This window comes from Sinocyclocheilus anshuiensis, unplaced genomic scaffold (assembly GCF_001515605.1).
Source record: "Sinocyclocheilus anshuiensis isolate Anshui unplaced genomic scaffold, SAMN03320099.WGS_v1.1 scaffold1583, whole genome shotgun sequence".
In the NCBI taxonomy this organism is placed as follows: Eukaryota; Metazoa; Chordata; class Actinopteri; order Cypriniformes; family Cyprinidae; genus Sinocyclocheilus; species Sinocyclocheilus anshuiensis.
The window spans coordinates 74211-88789 of record NW_015548269.1 but is presented as its reverse complement, the minus strand read 5'-3'; the positions used below and the strand labels follow the sequence as shown (position 1 = coordinate 88789).

The 14579-nt window shown below is 39.9% G+C and overlaps 2 protein-coding genes across 2 annotated transcripts; both read left to right on the top strand.

The window, feature by feature from the left end:
- The first annotated feature begins 1347 nt into the window (after positions 1-1347).
- Positions 1348-2163, top strand: LOC107655719 (olfactory receptor 52N5-like). Its single transcript, XM_016443296.1, has 2 exons — positions 1348-1586; positions 1716-2163. The coding sequence occupies exons 1-2, from the start codon at positions 1348-1350 to the stop codon at positions 2161-2163; spliced, it is 687 nt and encodes a 228-aa protein (XP_016298782.1).
- Positions 2164-4107: 1944 nt separating this feature from the next.
- On the top strand, positions 4108-14396 carry LOC107655716 (olfactory receptor 146-like). The gene is made up of 2 exons (XM_016443294.1): positions 4108-5021; positions 14249-14396. Exons 1-2 carry the CDS (start codon positions 4108-4110, stop codon positions 14394-14396), a joined length of 1062 nt encoding a protein of 353 aa, XP_016298780.1.
- The last annotated feature ends 183 nt before the right edge of the window (positions 14397-14579 follow it).

The following is a 14579-nucleotide window of genomic DNA, read 5'->3' as shown; positions in this document are numbered from 1 at the left end:
CTTGGTGCAAATAAAGTCTTGTCAACATATTCTCCAGCGTCTCCTCGTCCCTCGTGTGTGTGTGCAACGTGACGGATGTGTTATATTTTCGACCATTAATCATGAGAGTTGTATATTTAATGTAAATGTTTAAATGAAAAACATTGTTTACTTCATCACATACTCATGCTATTTATTGCTTACTAATCAGAATATGGTGTGTGACAAGGTTTATAAAAGAGGCCTGTCTGGTTGGCGAAAAATGCATTTTGTCTATAAATTATTTGAAAAAAGGATAATTGTGACAACACAATTAACGCACATTAACATCATATTTAATCATCACTTCTCTTTTTTTTTCTTTACATTTTTACCTCTAGCAACATATACCATATTGGACTCATTAAATCTCATTAAATAATAACAATAATAATAAAACAAAGGACTATCTGACAATGTGCCATTGTATTACAGAAAAATAGCATAAGCCATAAATAAAATCATACACAAAGGAATGTGTATATGTAGCTGGGCTAGTGCCATGTAATTTGAGACTAGTTTCGTCCCATAAGTGGCAAATGTGACAGAAAAATATTGTAAAGATATAAAAAATATATACATAAAGTGAAGTCTATGATGACAGCAAAACTGGTGGCGTCTGAATGGCAAAGATTAAGAATAGTGAAATGATTACTCACCTTAGCAGGAAGGAAGATCTCCAAGAACAGGATTACCAGCCTTGCATTGAGCTATAATGACAATCATAACAAAGAGACACATGACCCCGACAGGTAATTAAGCAAAGATAACCACCATAATTATCACTGGTCGATAGGCACCAAGTACTATTACTTTTCCCTCTTGGGTGATGACAGAAAAAAAAGCCTTGTACAGTATTAAAAGGCAAGGGTAGGTTAAGGTTTCTTGACAACTTGTCATCTGTGAAGCAATATTTCAATCTTGGTGATTGCGTCTAACTTCTGGTGTAAGTATGAACTCTTTTGTTAGACATACAAATATCAGGTATTACATACCTTTAAAGTTATTTCAGAATCATTGGTGGGGCTTGTGGTGCTAATACAGTATAGAATGATTTTGTGGTTTCAAAAAACACGGCAATTAGTGCAAAAAATGTGAATGTAAAAACTGATCGACAGAAAACAAAGATTGTTATCTATAACATATGCATCATAACTGGTTTACATATAAAACAAACCGTGACAGGACTGTTGTTACTTTTGTGTTGTTGTTTTTCAGGTTTTGTGTAGAGCAACTAATGGACAACCAGACCTTCACAAACAAACAAAAAAAAAGTTACACGTCAGTTCTCCTATCTTCATCCTGCTTCTCTTGGCTTATATCTTTACAATGGGATGTAACATTGGACTTGTATTTGTGATCTCAACTGAAAAGAATCTGCATCACCCTATTCATTTTCTGTTCTGTAACTTGCCACTGAACGATATACTAGGGACCACTGTCATTATGCCACGCTTACTACAGGACATTTTAAGGGAAACCTCAGAGCACTACATGACATATGTGGACTGTGTTGTTCAAGCTTATTTTGTACATGTATTTGCAGCAGCAAGCCACTATGTGCTGATGATAATGGCCTTTGACAGATATGTGGCTATATGTAATCCACTGCGATACTCAGCTATAATGACTAATAAAATGGTGCTTAAACTATCAGCATTAGCCTGGGGGGTGTCAGTAATTACAATGACAATTCCGATAGGACTCACTGTACGCCTGTCTCGCTGCAAATATAAAATTGAAAGCCCTTTCTGTGATAATGCCTCACTGTTTAAACTGTCCTGTGAGGACAGTGTGGCTATTAATAATGTGTATGGAATCATTTCTACTGTGGTTATTTTTATTTTCTCACTTGGGTCTGTATTCATTACTTATGGAAAAATTGCTGCAGTATGCATAACCAGCAAAAACAAAGCACTGAACAGTAAAGCCATAAAAACATGTGGCAAACACATAGCTGTTTATATAATTATGTTTGTTTCTTGTGCCATCATGTTTTTTTTTCATCGTTCTCCTGAATACTCTGAAAATAGGAAGCTGGCTAGTGTAATGTTCCATATTGTACCACCAGGACTAAATCCTTTAGTATATGGTTTACAAACCAAAGAGATAAGACAAAAGACTTTTAAACTTTGCTGTAGATAATGTCAATTGAATTTTTATTCCAATGTTTGAAATAAAAAAATTTAAAAAACTTTAATAAATATATTGCTGAGTAATATTTTGAAAACAATGACTTAGCAGAGATCTGTCTTATTTATTTATTTATTTATGAAACTTGATTTAAGTGAATAATAATTTACAATTTGTACCTTATTTTACAGTATGTGCACTTAAGAATGTACTGGGTAATATAAAGTGACTACATGGGTAACGTTAGATTTAGGGATAGGTTCAGGATTAGTATTTAGTTACTACCCAGTTATTGTACCATAATAAATACATACTTATGTACACGTGGAACAAAACGATAAAATAAAGTGCTACCAGTTCATAACAATTGATGTACATTGTTTAAAAAATGTTCTCCCATTAATTTAACTTTGTCACTTATGAATAGATTGTAAAACAGAACTTTTGTTTTACACATTCACATATATTTAGCCATTTAATTTCAAACTACGTACTGTATAAGAACTTTTATGTTTTATTTTTCAAAAAAAAAACAAGAGAGAAGGTTCTATGTATTCTGATTATCATTGTCAGGGTTTAGTTTTCACCAAGGCCATAACCACCTATGACCAACCAACCATGAAGGTGGATAGATGCAGGAAAACGATGCTCTCTAGACCCATAAGCACTTGGAATTATTTCTATCCCCTAATGTTACAGACTATCCTCTAACATGCAAATCCCATACAACTAGGGCTACGTCCACATGAAGCCAGAGCTTTACCTATCCGATCTTTTTTTTCCCCCTCGTCTCAAGAAATATCTGCATCCACACGAAACCACGAAACCGACACAAAACGATGTAGTATACATGCCAGACCAGTATGTGGCACTGTAATTGTGCCACAGAGATAAACTAAAAAAGGAGAAGAAGACTTCAGAACATGGAACAATACATTTATTAATCTGTGTTAATGTTAGTTCCAGTATGTGGCGCTGTAATTCTGCCACAGAGATTCACTAAAAACGGAGAAGAAGACTTGGACTATGTGCATAAACCTTGCACGCGGTATACAAACGAACATGGAACAATACATTTATTAATCTGTCTTAATGTTAGTTAATAAAAAGACAATCGTTCAGTGTTTGTTCGTGTTTTTGTTGCTGTTACGTGACGTAGCGGTGTCTGACTAGGGGCAAGACGTGGGCTGATGACGCATACTGACAACAACAACACACGCACCTACACACCTAGGTAACAAGAGCAAAGAGCCAACCACAATTAGAATATCTCTAGCTATGGTCATGCCATCAAGCAAAATAATTAGTTTCCCCTCTTGGGTAATGACAGCACAGAGAACATATTTGAATCAGTTATTAAAAGGCAAGGACAAGCAAATATTTCTTCAGAGAAGAGCAAGTTGTTTATGCACTTACAGTAAAACTTAAGATTCATAGATTTCGCTTTAACTCTTTACAGGACAATTTGATCTGAGGTAATATTCAAATAGTTCGGGTACAATTATGCTTTGTTTTGTTAGAAAAGCAAACACCAGGAAAAGCAAACAAATGACTCCAGGTTCTGGAAAATCAAACAAATTATTAATTCATTTTTACAATTATTATGTAGTGCTAAAAGTTTAAATGACTATGTGCTTTGAAAAGTGCCAATTTATGTTGACTCTAAAAATGATTGGGAAGAGCAAACAATGTACAGTATGTTGTTTTGTAAATAAGCAGCATACAGTATGTAGATTTACATGCAAATAAAACACATGAAAATACCATCATATGTTATATGAAAAAGAAATACTGAATACTAGGTAAAACACAAATATCTATCAACATAGTCCATGCATATTTCTCATAGTGTAATGCAGACATTTAAGATGTAGACATTTAAGATGACACTTGAGATATTTAATGACAGTGAAAAGTCTGTGTTTTATTGTTCACAGGTTTTGTGTAGAGTAATCAATGGACAACCTGACATTCGCAAACAACATTCTCCTTGTGGAGGGACTGAAAGTTACACCTCAGGCTTCCTATTTTGTTTTTATCTTGCTTTTCTTGTTTTATGTCTTTGCAATGGGATGTAACATTGGACTAATAATTCTGATTGCAATAGAGAAGAACCTACATCATCCTATGCATTTTCTGTTCTGTAACCTGCCAGTGAATGACATTATAGGGACTACTGTCATTTTACCACGCTTAATGCAGGAAATTTTCAGGCAGGCCTCAGAGCGCTATATAACATATGTGGAGTGTATTATTCAAGCATATTTTGTTCACATATTTGCAACAGCAAGCCACACTGCACTAGTAACCATGGCCTATGACAGACAAGTGGCTATATGCAATCCATTGCTATACACAACTATAATGACCAATAAAATGGTGGTTAAATTATCAGCAATAGCCTGGGCACTGCCTGCAATTGTAGTGGCAATTATGATAGGTCTCACTGTACGTTTGTCTCGCTGCAGATCTAAAATTGAAAACCCTTTCTGTGACAACGCTTCGCTTTATAAATTGTCCTGTGAAAATGTGGCCATAAATAATATGTTTGGAATTGTTTATTCTGTGGCAGCACTCAGCATATCAGTGACACTGATGTTTATAACATATATCAGGATTGTTGCTGTATGTATAATTAGGAAAAACAAAGCACTCAACAGTAAAGCCATAAAAACATGTGGCAGTCACATAGCTGTTTATTTAATAATGTTTGTTTCTTGTGCCATCATGATTTTTCTTCATCGTTTTCCTGAATACTCTGAAAACAGGAAGATAGCTAGTATAATGTTTCATATTGTACCACCAGGACTAAATCCTGTAGTATATGGTTTACAAACCAACGAAATAAGACAAAAGATTGTTAAACTGTGGTGGAAAAAAAAAGTTAATATGTTGTGACTTATTCTGAGGCATGTAGCAACAAAAATGTAAGCTGAAATCATATTTTTTAAAAGAGTGAAAGAGTTCAGGCATACAGACATTTTCAGGAAAATTTAATTATGCCGCACTTGCCAATAACAAATTAATTTAGTGTGACTCTGAATTTGCTACTATTTCTTACCAGCCATTAAACTATTTAGCATTAATCAAAACATAAGCATATATTCTATTAAATATATTATGTATAAAAATATGTAAACACTCCACCTGCTGACCCATCAATGTGTTTTTTGTTATTTTGTTTGTAACATTCATTTGGTTGCTTAATAAGAGGAATATTTGACAAAAGCATCACCACATGGAATTATCGAGATAAATGTCTCTGAAATTTAAGTTAAATATTGTTAGAATTCACAAAATATATATTTACATTATTATATATATATATATATATATATATATACACATAACAATAAGGTCCCAGCTGTTAATTAATGTTAGTTAATGCATTTAATAACAACTTTTGAATTTAATGTTTTAGTAAATGTTGAAAGATTACCTGAAATTGATAAATGCTTTAAAATTATTTTTTATTGTTATTTCATGTTACCTTGTAAATCAGAATATCTGCTTTTTATGTGTTATACTATTGTAAACAACATAATTAATAACGACAACAGCTTTGTTTGGAAACTAAATTTTTCTGTTCCTCTGAATGTTCTCTTGTCTCTGAACATTGTTTGCTTGTGTGTGCATCACACAAAAGTTTTATTCACTGCTTTTGGTAATCACATTTGGGGGAAAGACAGTAATCCTTCTTTAGGAATTCATTATACAGTGTAGGAAATGTCATTGATTATAATGGGAGTTTTGGTAGGAGTTCAAATCTTAGTCACTGAGCTCGAGCTCGAGCTGAACTGAAGTGATTTTCTGCTCCAACAATTGTAAATGGAGCATTCCATGCTTTAATTCTGTACACAATTTAATCACAATTTAAAGGTGCAATAAACAATTTGTGAGGAACGCTGTTGATATTTGAAATCACCAAAACACCACTATCCAAAAGGATCACATCTTGATAGTTCCACCCCCAAATTCAAGAACATGCTATGAAACACAGGCAACTGCATGAGTGGACTTATCGGCTACAAGTGTGTTTTGGTGCTAGGTCTGATCCATTTTCAACAGCATTTCTCAGAAATCGCTTACTGCACCTTTAAATAACAAAGGATTTTCATGCTATTCAGAGAAACAATTTGAAGCTGATCAGGTGTCTCACCTGGTTGCACGCTGATGGCAACATTGCCCAGTGATGCCTGGCAATGTTGCTTGAAAAGTTGCCCCATGGATCATCAGCCTAAAAGCCCTATAAGGAGAACTTAATGGGAAAAATACTTCCGAATCTGAGGCAACTGAAAAAGTGGGTGGAAACTGTTGCACTCTGTTGCTCTCTGTCTGTTTGACAAACTGGAGCTTGTTCAGTGAAATTTGTGAAGTTTAATGAGGCACAACTTTGCTGTCAAGACCAGCCTTTATGCAAAATGGAAATATTCATGAGGATTTCTAAAATTATCTAATAAGGACATAACCATAAAATTCTGACTTTAAGAGAAAACGCCAATGAAATTTGGCTAGTGGATTCTGCATGCCTGAGCCACTCCCCATGCATATAAGCAGGGCAGGACTTAGGGGGCTCTTGGGCTTGAGGTTGTGTTTGGGCCCTATACCTACACTACAAATGCCCTCAAATAGAACATCATTATGGAGTAACACAAAATACACGATCATATGCTTTGGGGTTCATAAATAGTACAATTAATATGCAACATGTCTAGGCTATAGTCAAAGTGTAAATGTAATATTAAATATTCATTATAATATAATAAACAGGATGTGTTCTCTCAGTTGAGAGATCAAAACCCTGAAATAATTTTGAGCAAAAAAAAAAGAAAAAAATGCTAGAGATGTTGGCTTATTAGTAAAAAAAGCCAGGGATGTTGACTTATTAGTGTTATAAAAGTTATTGTCATATCTGTGTCCTCTTATGTCAGGTTCTTATTTAATCAATAAATTCAATCGAATAAAAAGACATGCTGGCTATTAGGCCTAACAATCAAATGAAATCACTATTAACAAAATTCATAGATGAATTGTGCATAAATGTTGTTTAAATATAAAATTTTAATGTAGAAATATTAAATGACTGCAAAAATTAAATAATCTACTTTTTTAAATATGAAACTACAACCACCAGTAGGTGGCAGCAAGTGACTGTCTTAATGAGTGAGTTGAATCAACCGATTCGTTTAAAATAATGATTCATTTAACTTTGCAAATGACTGTACTTATTGCCTGATTGAATCGCTGGTCCGTGTAACGCTGAGGAACACAACACTGTTGTTTGGAGACGCAGCGGTTCTGCTGTTTGTTCTATTTTCTTTCTGATGGCGCAAAACTGAATTTTGTGTCTGAAAGTTACTCTGTAAGTTGTTCTTTATTGTACATTTGCGATCATGCAGATATTCGAGAAAAAAAAGAAAAAAGAAAAACAAACAAACACGGGACACTTGTTTGTGTGATAGGCTATTTATTTTTCATTAAATTGCTATTTTTTATTTAAAAACATTTTGATGACATTTCTTCCCCACTGTGTGTAATGGCAGTAAGACGAGAGAGAGCGCTCAAAACTCATACATACATACAATAATATAGTAATATAGAATCATCCTCTGTAAAGAAATGAGGTGTGAACATTTGAGAATTTATCATTATCTTTCTAAATGTGCGCTCTTTGGGGCTAAAGGCTTAATGGAGCTGTTTAAAGTAACCATGTGATTTAACAAACAAATATCGGTGCAGACGCGATTCAATACGTGTGTCTTTCTTCTATGTGAAATAATCATAAATACCAGTTTATGCTGTTTAAATGTGGCCTCGAAGGTCGTAGTTGTAAGCTTTAGCCCCGGCTGGCCCGTTTCGATCTTGCATGCGCAGTGGAAATGCGGCTAATAATTTCTGAATTTTGACTGGCATATAAAGAACAAATCAAACAAACGTAAACGGGCAAAGGCGGGGCCCATGGGCTGCAGCCCACTCAAGCCCAATAGTAAGTCCGGCCATGCATATGGGTATAAATAGGTGACAGGTGCATCCACTCATTCAGATTTTTTCTTCGGAGCCGAGTGGGTGAATGATTTCTTCTCCACAAGAAATTTTCTCCGCATTTTCGTTCTGACTGGAAGAAAGAAACTGTTCCTGGTTGGCATTACGGCACAAACAGTGCAAGGTTATTATAGTTTTGAATTTTTTTAATTCGTTTTATTTTAATATTGTTTTCAAATTTGCTATAAAATTCCGTTTAGTTTTTATTAGTTTCATTCATATTTTTTGTTAGTTTTAGTTTAGTTTTTATTTTGTGAACGCATTTTTATTTAGTTTTTATATAGTTTAGTTTCCGTTTTAGTTTCAGTGTTAATTAAAGTTTAGCAGAATTAACAGATCACTTCCAGAGCGCAGGCCAAAGAAAGATGTAGGCATAATGAGTCAAACATATAGCGACACAAAATTAACGCTATAGTATTCTTACGTTTGGCTCAACCAATCATATGTCAGAAGCAACTTATTCTCTGTTCCTATTGGCTGTATCACCTGTCAGTATAGGTAATGCAAATTAGTCAGAGGTTTGGTTGTGTGTTTGCTGCTGCATCAAGAGCCTTCATGTGCATGTCGTCATCATAAGGAAAACACGACATGGTGTCAGAGTGAACGGATGATATATAGAAAAGATGGATACTGCCGGAGTCCCAATGCCGACGATGAACTGGGAAGCAACTAACCTTCCCGAGGCATGGCGCAAATTTCAACAGCACGCAGAGTTAATGTTCAGAGGACCCCTAAAGAAAAAGGGTAAGGATGAAAAATGTAGTTATCTTCTCCTATGGGTCGGAGAAAAGGGCCGAGACATTTTTAATACATGGTCACTGTCTGCAGATGAAGCAAAGATCTTAAAGTCCTATTATGACCGCTTCACAACATACGTTGAGCCCAAAGCTAATGTGATATTTGCACGTTACAAATTACATGAAAAGGTGCAGGGAGAGCGCGAGCCTTTCGAGCAATTTGTGACAGATCTGCGTCTGCTTGTCAAAGACTGTAACTATGCAAATAGTGACGAGATGATCCGAGATCGCTTTTTGTGTTCTGGATACATTCACCGAAAGTGATACCAATCAGCAGCTCCTGCCAAAGGTTGTCAGCTTTAAGGATGTCAGAGCAAAGAGGCTGCACAAGCAACAACACCAAAAGAGCTACTATGACAGATCAGCAAGACCCTTGTCTCAGCTCAAGCATGGACAGGCTGTTAGAGTGCAGGAGCAAGGATACTGGAAGCGCATTCGCCGAAAGTGAGAGAGAAACTTTTGAATGTGGGCTCTGAATTAACGCTCGAAAAAGCGATAGACGTCGCTAGATCTCACGAGTTGGCTCAAGCACAGTTAAAAACCATGGTAAGCAGCATGAGTATATCATGTGAACACGCAGTGTACGCAATCTCCGGCCACACATCAAAAGGCTCAGTTTCAAAGCAGCGTAACGCCAAGTACACAAAGAGATACAGTGCCAGTTTGCAGCCTAGAAATGCTCCTTCTGTGTACCCCAAAGGATGCGGCTACTGTGGAAACAAGCGTCATGCTGATCGCTCTCACTGTCCTGCAAAAGGAAAGGTGTGCAAAGTATGTGGTAAATTAAACCATTTTGCAAAAGTATGTCGCTCTAACTGTGAGAAAACCGTTCATGCAATAAGTCAAGAAGGTTCAGACCAGCTTGAGGAGTGTGATGAGCTGTTTATTGACTCAGTGACACAGGGCAGACAGAGCTCAGACACGGAACAGGCTTTTGTGAACATTAAAATAGGTTCAAAACAGCATGAAATCAAGTTCAAGCTGGACACGGGATCCTCAGCTAACGTCATACCCCTGTACGAGTACACCAAAGTGGACATGCAGTGCACTTTGCAGCTGACATCTCAGCCCCTGTATGGTTATGGTGGTGAACGCCTGGTGGTAAAAGGCAAATGCTGACAAAAGTGACCCATACCTTAGTCTCCTGGAGTATCGCAACAGCCCTGTTGATGGATTCAAGTCCCCAGCTCAGCTGTTAATGAGTCGCCGTCCGCGGTCAACCTTACCCAATACCAATCAGCAGCTCCTGCCAAAGGTTGTCAGCTTTAAGGATGTCAGAGCAAAGAGGCTGCACAAGCAACAACACCAGAAGAGATACTATGACAGATCAGCAAGACCCTTGTCTCAGCTCAAGGATGGACAGGCAGTTAGAGTGCAGGAGCAAGGATACTGGAAGCGAGCTGTTATCGTCAGAGCAGCCAACACTGAGAGATCATATCATCTGCGTACTGCTGATGGACAGAAGTATCGATGAAACAGACGCCACCTCCTGGACACAAAATAATCTCAAATTGACAGTTCTGACGTATCAGTAAGGAATGAAGGTGCTGAACTATGTGCAACATCAACCAACAGTAGACCACACAATGACATTGTACACGCACCTGACCACACTGATGGGCTGCCCAAATGCACTACTTACAGAACCAGATATGGACGACAGATAAAACCCAGAGTCATTCTCAAAGGATGCGGCTACTGTGGAAACAAGCGTCATGTTGATCGCTCTCACTGTCCTGCAAAAGGAAAGGTGTGCAAAGTATGTGGTAAATTAAACCATTTTGCAAAAGTATGTCGCTCTAACTGTGAGAAAACCGTTCATGCAATAAGTCAAGAAGCTTCAGACCAGCTTGAGGAGTGTGATGAGCTGTTTATTGACTCAGTGACACAGGGCAGACAGAGCTCAGAAACGGAACAGGCTTTTGTGAACATTAAAATAGGTTCAAAACAGCATGAAATCAAGTTCAAGCTGGACACGGGATCCTCAGCTAACGTCATACCCCTGTACGAGTACACCAAATTGGACATGCAGTGCACTTTGCAGCCGACATCTCGCCTCCTGTATGGTTATGGTGGTGAACGCCTGGTGGTAAAAGGCAAATGCAACCTGAAATGCAAGCACAAAGACATCGAGATGGTTATGACATTTTATGTAGTTGACACAAATGCACCCCCTGTCCTAAGGCTAAAAGGATGCATAGACTTTGGCCTCATTAAGATGGTACTGTCAGTTACAGAAACACAGACGGAGGTGCCAGTCTTGGAGAAGTTTGCAGATATTTTCAAGGGGATTGGACTGTTTCCGGGTGAGTGTACCATACACTTAGACCCACATGCAACCCCAGTAGTTCATCCACCCAGACGTATTCCTCTTGCATTACGCAGCCGTCTTAAAGAGGAACTTTTATGAAGAATTATAAGCGTGTGTATGATGTGATTTAGCCAATGCACATTTGTTCAAAAGCCTGGCAGAGTGATCACAAGATGCTAGGCAAAAGTTTTGTATTGTTAACAGAAAGGATGCACGTTCTCATATTTTTTTTTCTAGGAGAAGTTTGCAGATGTTTTCAAGGGGATTGGACTGTTTCCGGGTGAGTGTACCATACACTTAGACCCACATGCAACCCCAGTAGTTCATCCACCCAGACGTATTCCACAAACACAAACTGAAAAGGACCCGCAGTTTCAGATATTGAAAGAAGTCATACAAACAGGTTGGCCTGAAGAGAAAAGAAAGTGTCCCCTGCGTGTGTCTGAATTCTGGAACCACCGTGATGAGCTTTTATACCTGCATGGAATAATATTCAAAGGTGAAAAGATTGTCGTTCCCACAAGCCTTTGTTCAGACATGCTGTCACGCATACATGCCAGTCACCTAGGCATCGATCTTTTCATTTATGAAGAATTATAAGCGTGTGTATGATGTGATTTAGCCAATGCACATTTGTTCAAAAGCCTGGCAGAGTGATCACAAGATGCTAGGCAAAAGTTTTGTATTGTTAACAGAAAGGATGCACGTTCTCATATTTTTTTTTCTAGTAATTATCATGTTGTGCTGCATGTCTGTTTTTCTTCAAAGCACCAACTTAGAATGCCTGATGTTGGTTTGATTGCTTGTGTTACATGTTAAAATAAATAATCTTGCTTACCTGATGTAATAGATTTAATGCGAGTGCGGTTCGGGTCGCGACTCGCGGTCTTTATGTCAAACGGTTCTCAACGGTTCTCAACAGTACTGCTGTCAGATAATGGGTCAGGTGTTCTGGTAAGTACTGCTGGTGCACGTTTACCAAACAGGACCCGTGCAGACTTTAAACTGCTTTGCATCTCTCCGTCAGATAACCCCATGTGCGTGATGCGCCATTACAGGTAGGCTATTTAACTAAACCTCCACACAGCTTGTATATTTTTCTGCCAAGGGTTGAGAACGTAGTGATTACGAAAATGATTATTTATTTTTGATAATTATTATTTTATTTCAGTTAGTTTTTCAGTAACTGTTGTTAGTTTAGTTTCATTTTAGAATTTTGAAGTTTTTATTTTATTTCAGTTTACGAAATAGTTTTTTTCATCAATCATTTTAATCTTAGTTTTAATTTTCGTTTACGAAAATAACCTTGAAACAGTGGTGTCCCTGTTGAATCAACGATTACCCTGGGTGCTTCAACTAAAAAAACAGTTTCTCATCACGGACAGCTCGCGTCTTTTTAAAGATGCCGTTCCGTTCGTGTTCTCTTGGTTGCAGTCGTTACCTGTCCTCTGTTGACGGACATGACCGTTGTCTTCAGTGTCTGGGCATCCAATATGCTGAAGCTGCGTTCGTGGATGACTCATGCGTTCATTGTGAGCGTATGAGCATGGCTTCGCTGCTTTCTTGCCTCTCTCTCCTCACGGGGATGAGAGCTACCCCCTCAGTTTCTACCCATCTGAGATCTGAGGATTACAGTGAGAGCTTCTCCACCGGGTCCGTCCCCATGGACCTCTCACTCCTCCCACAGCAAATGTTCCGTGTGGCTCCCGGGTGATTTCGCTGGCCCGGCTCGTGATGGTCTCAGCATTTCATTCGGTGCGCCGCCGGAGGATCGGATGTCAATTGCAGCATCAGGGATGGGCTATCGTCCTCTGAAGATGAAGATTCGGCGGGGCTGCCCCCCTTGGGTGTCGCGGCCACTGTCGAATCGGACCCGGAGTTGACGGCCATGCTTTACTGGGCAGCCGTGAGCATTGGGCTGGAGGTGAACACCGAGTTCCAAGACCTCGCAGCTGGATGATTGGTTTCTCGGCGCGGTCCACTCAGCTCCTTCCTCAGTCATCACTACCCTCGATGGTGGGGCGGCTAGGAGGTATGTTGACATTCCCCAGGGGGATAGAGCGGATGTGGTGCACCTGTGCCCATAAAATGCCTCCACTTGGAGGAATCGTCCTCGTCTCCCGTCCAAAGCCTGTAAGCTGACAGCGGCTCTCACCACCAAAGCTTACAGTGCTCCGGGCCACTGCCCCGCTGCCCTTCGTGCCATGGCTATCCTGCAGGTCCACCAAGCCAAGGCACTCAAACAAATGCACAAGGGTAGTTCTGACCCAGGGTTGATGCAGGAACTGCGCACGGCGACTGACTTCGCCTTCTGGGCAACGAACGTCACGGTGCGGTCCCTTGGGAAGGTGATGTCAACACTTGTGGCCAAAGAGCGCCATCTTTGGCTCAACCTTGCTGAGATGAGAGATGTCGACAAAGTCCACTTTCTTGATGCTCCCATCTCGCAGGTTGGCCCATTCGGCGACACTGTCGAGGACTTTGCCCAGCAGTTCTCAGCAGTGCAGAGAAAGACTGAGGCCATCCAGCACATCTTGCCCTGGCATGATCCTCCAGCTGCCATCGCTCTGCCGCGGGCCGCGCCTCAGCCTGCTCGTCGCCGAGGGTGCCCACCTGCGTCCTTGAGAGCGCCTCTGCCCCGTGCTGAGACACCGTCAAGGCCAGCGCGTCGAGCCTCTAGGAGGACTGTGGCGCCCCCTATGTCCCAGCTGGCCCCTAAGTCCTCTAAAAAGACACTGAAGCGGAAACCCCGAAATGTGGGAAGCTGCTCTTTTTCAGGAGATGGCGAGGACAGCGCCACTCCTTCCCCCGAAGGAGGGCCGGCTGAAGAATTCTTTGTTTCATTTTCTTTCTGTTCTGCCGCTGGTCCAACGGCCAGTGGTACCCACATTTTCGAAAAAAGAGCAGTTTCCTTTTCCTCCGGGTTATCAAGCTTGTGGGTTGGCAGTGAGCGACGTGTTGCCTCCTCACTCTTGCCCCCGATGCCCCCGATGCCCCCCTATCGCCAGCAGCCAAGAGATCGTGGCTCGGGGACGCACTGCCTCTCCACGCATCACTGGCCAGTCCCTCCGGGGACATGGGGAGTCCTGCTGTGATGAGCCAGGACGCGATGCCTTCTGTGCCATCCAGCATGACTTCTCACCGCTGCACCACTGCAGGTGCATCAATTGTCCCTTTGGTGCCACTCGCACGGAGCTTGGAAGCGTGGCTTGCGCTGCCCAACCTGTCCCGCTGGCTCATTCGGACAGTTCAACTCGGCTATACGATTCAGTCCGCCA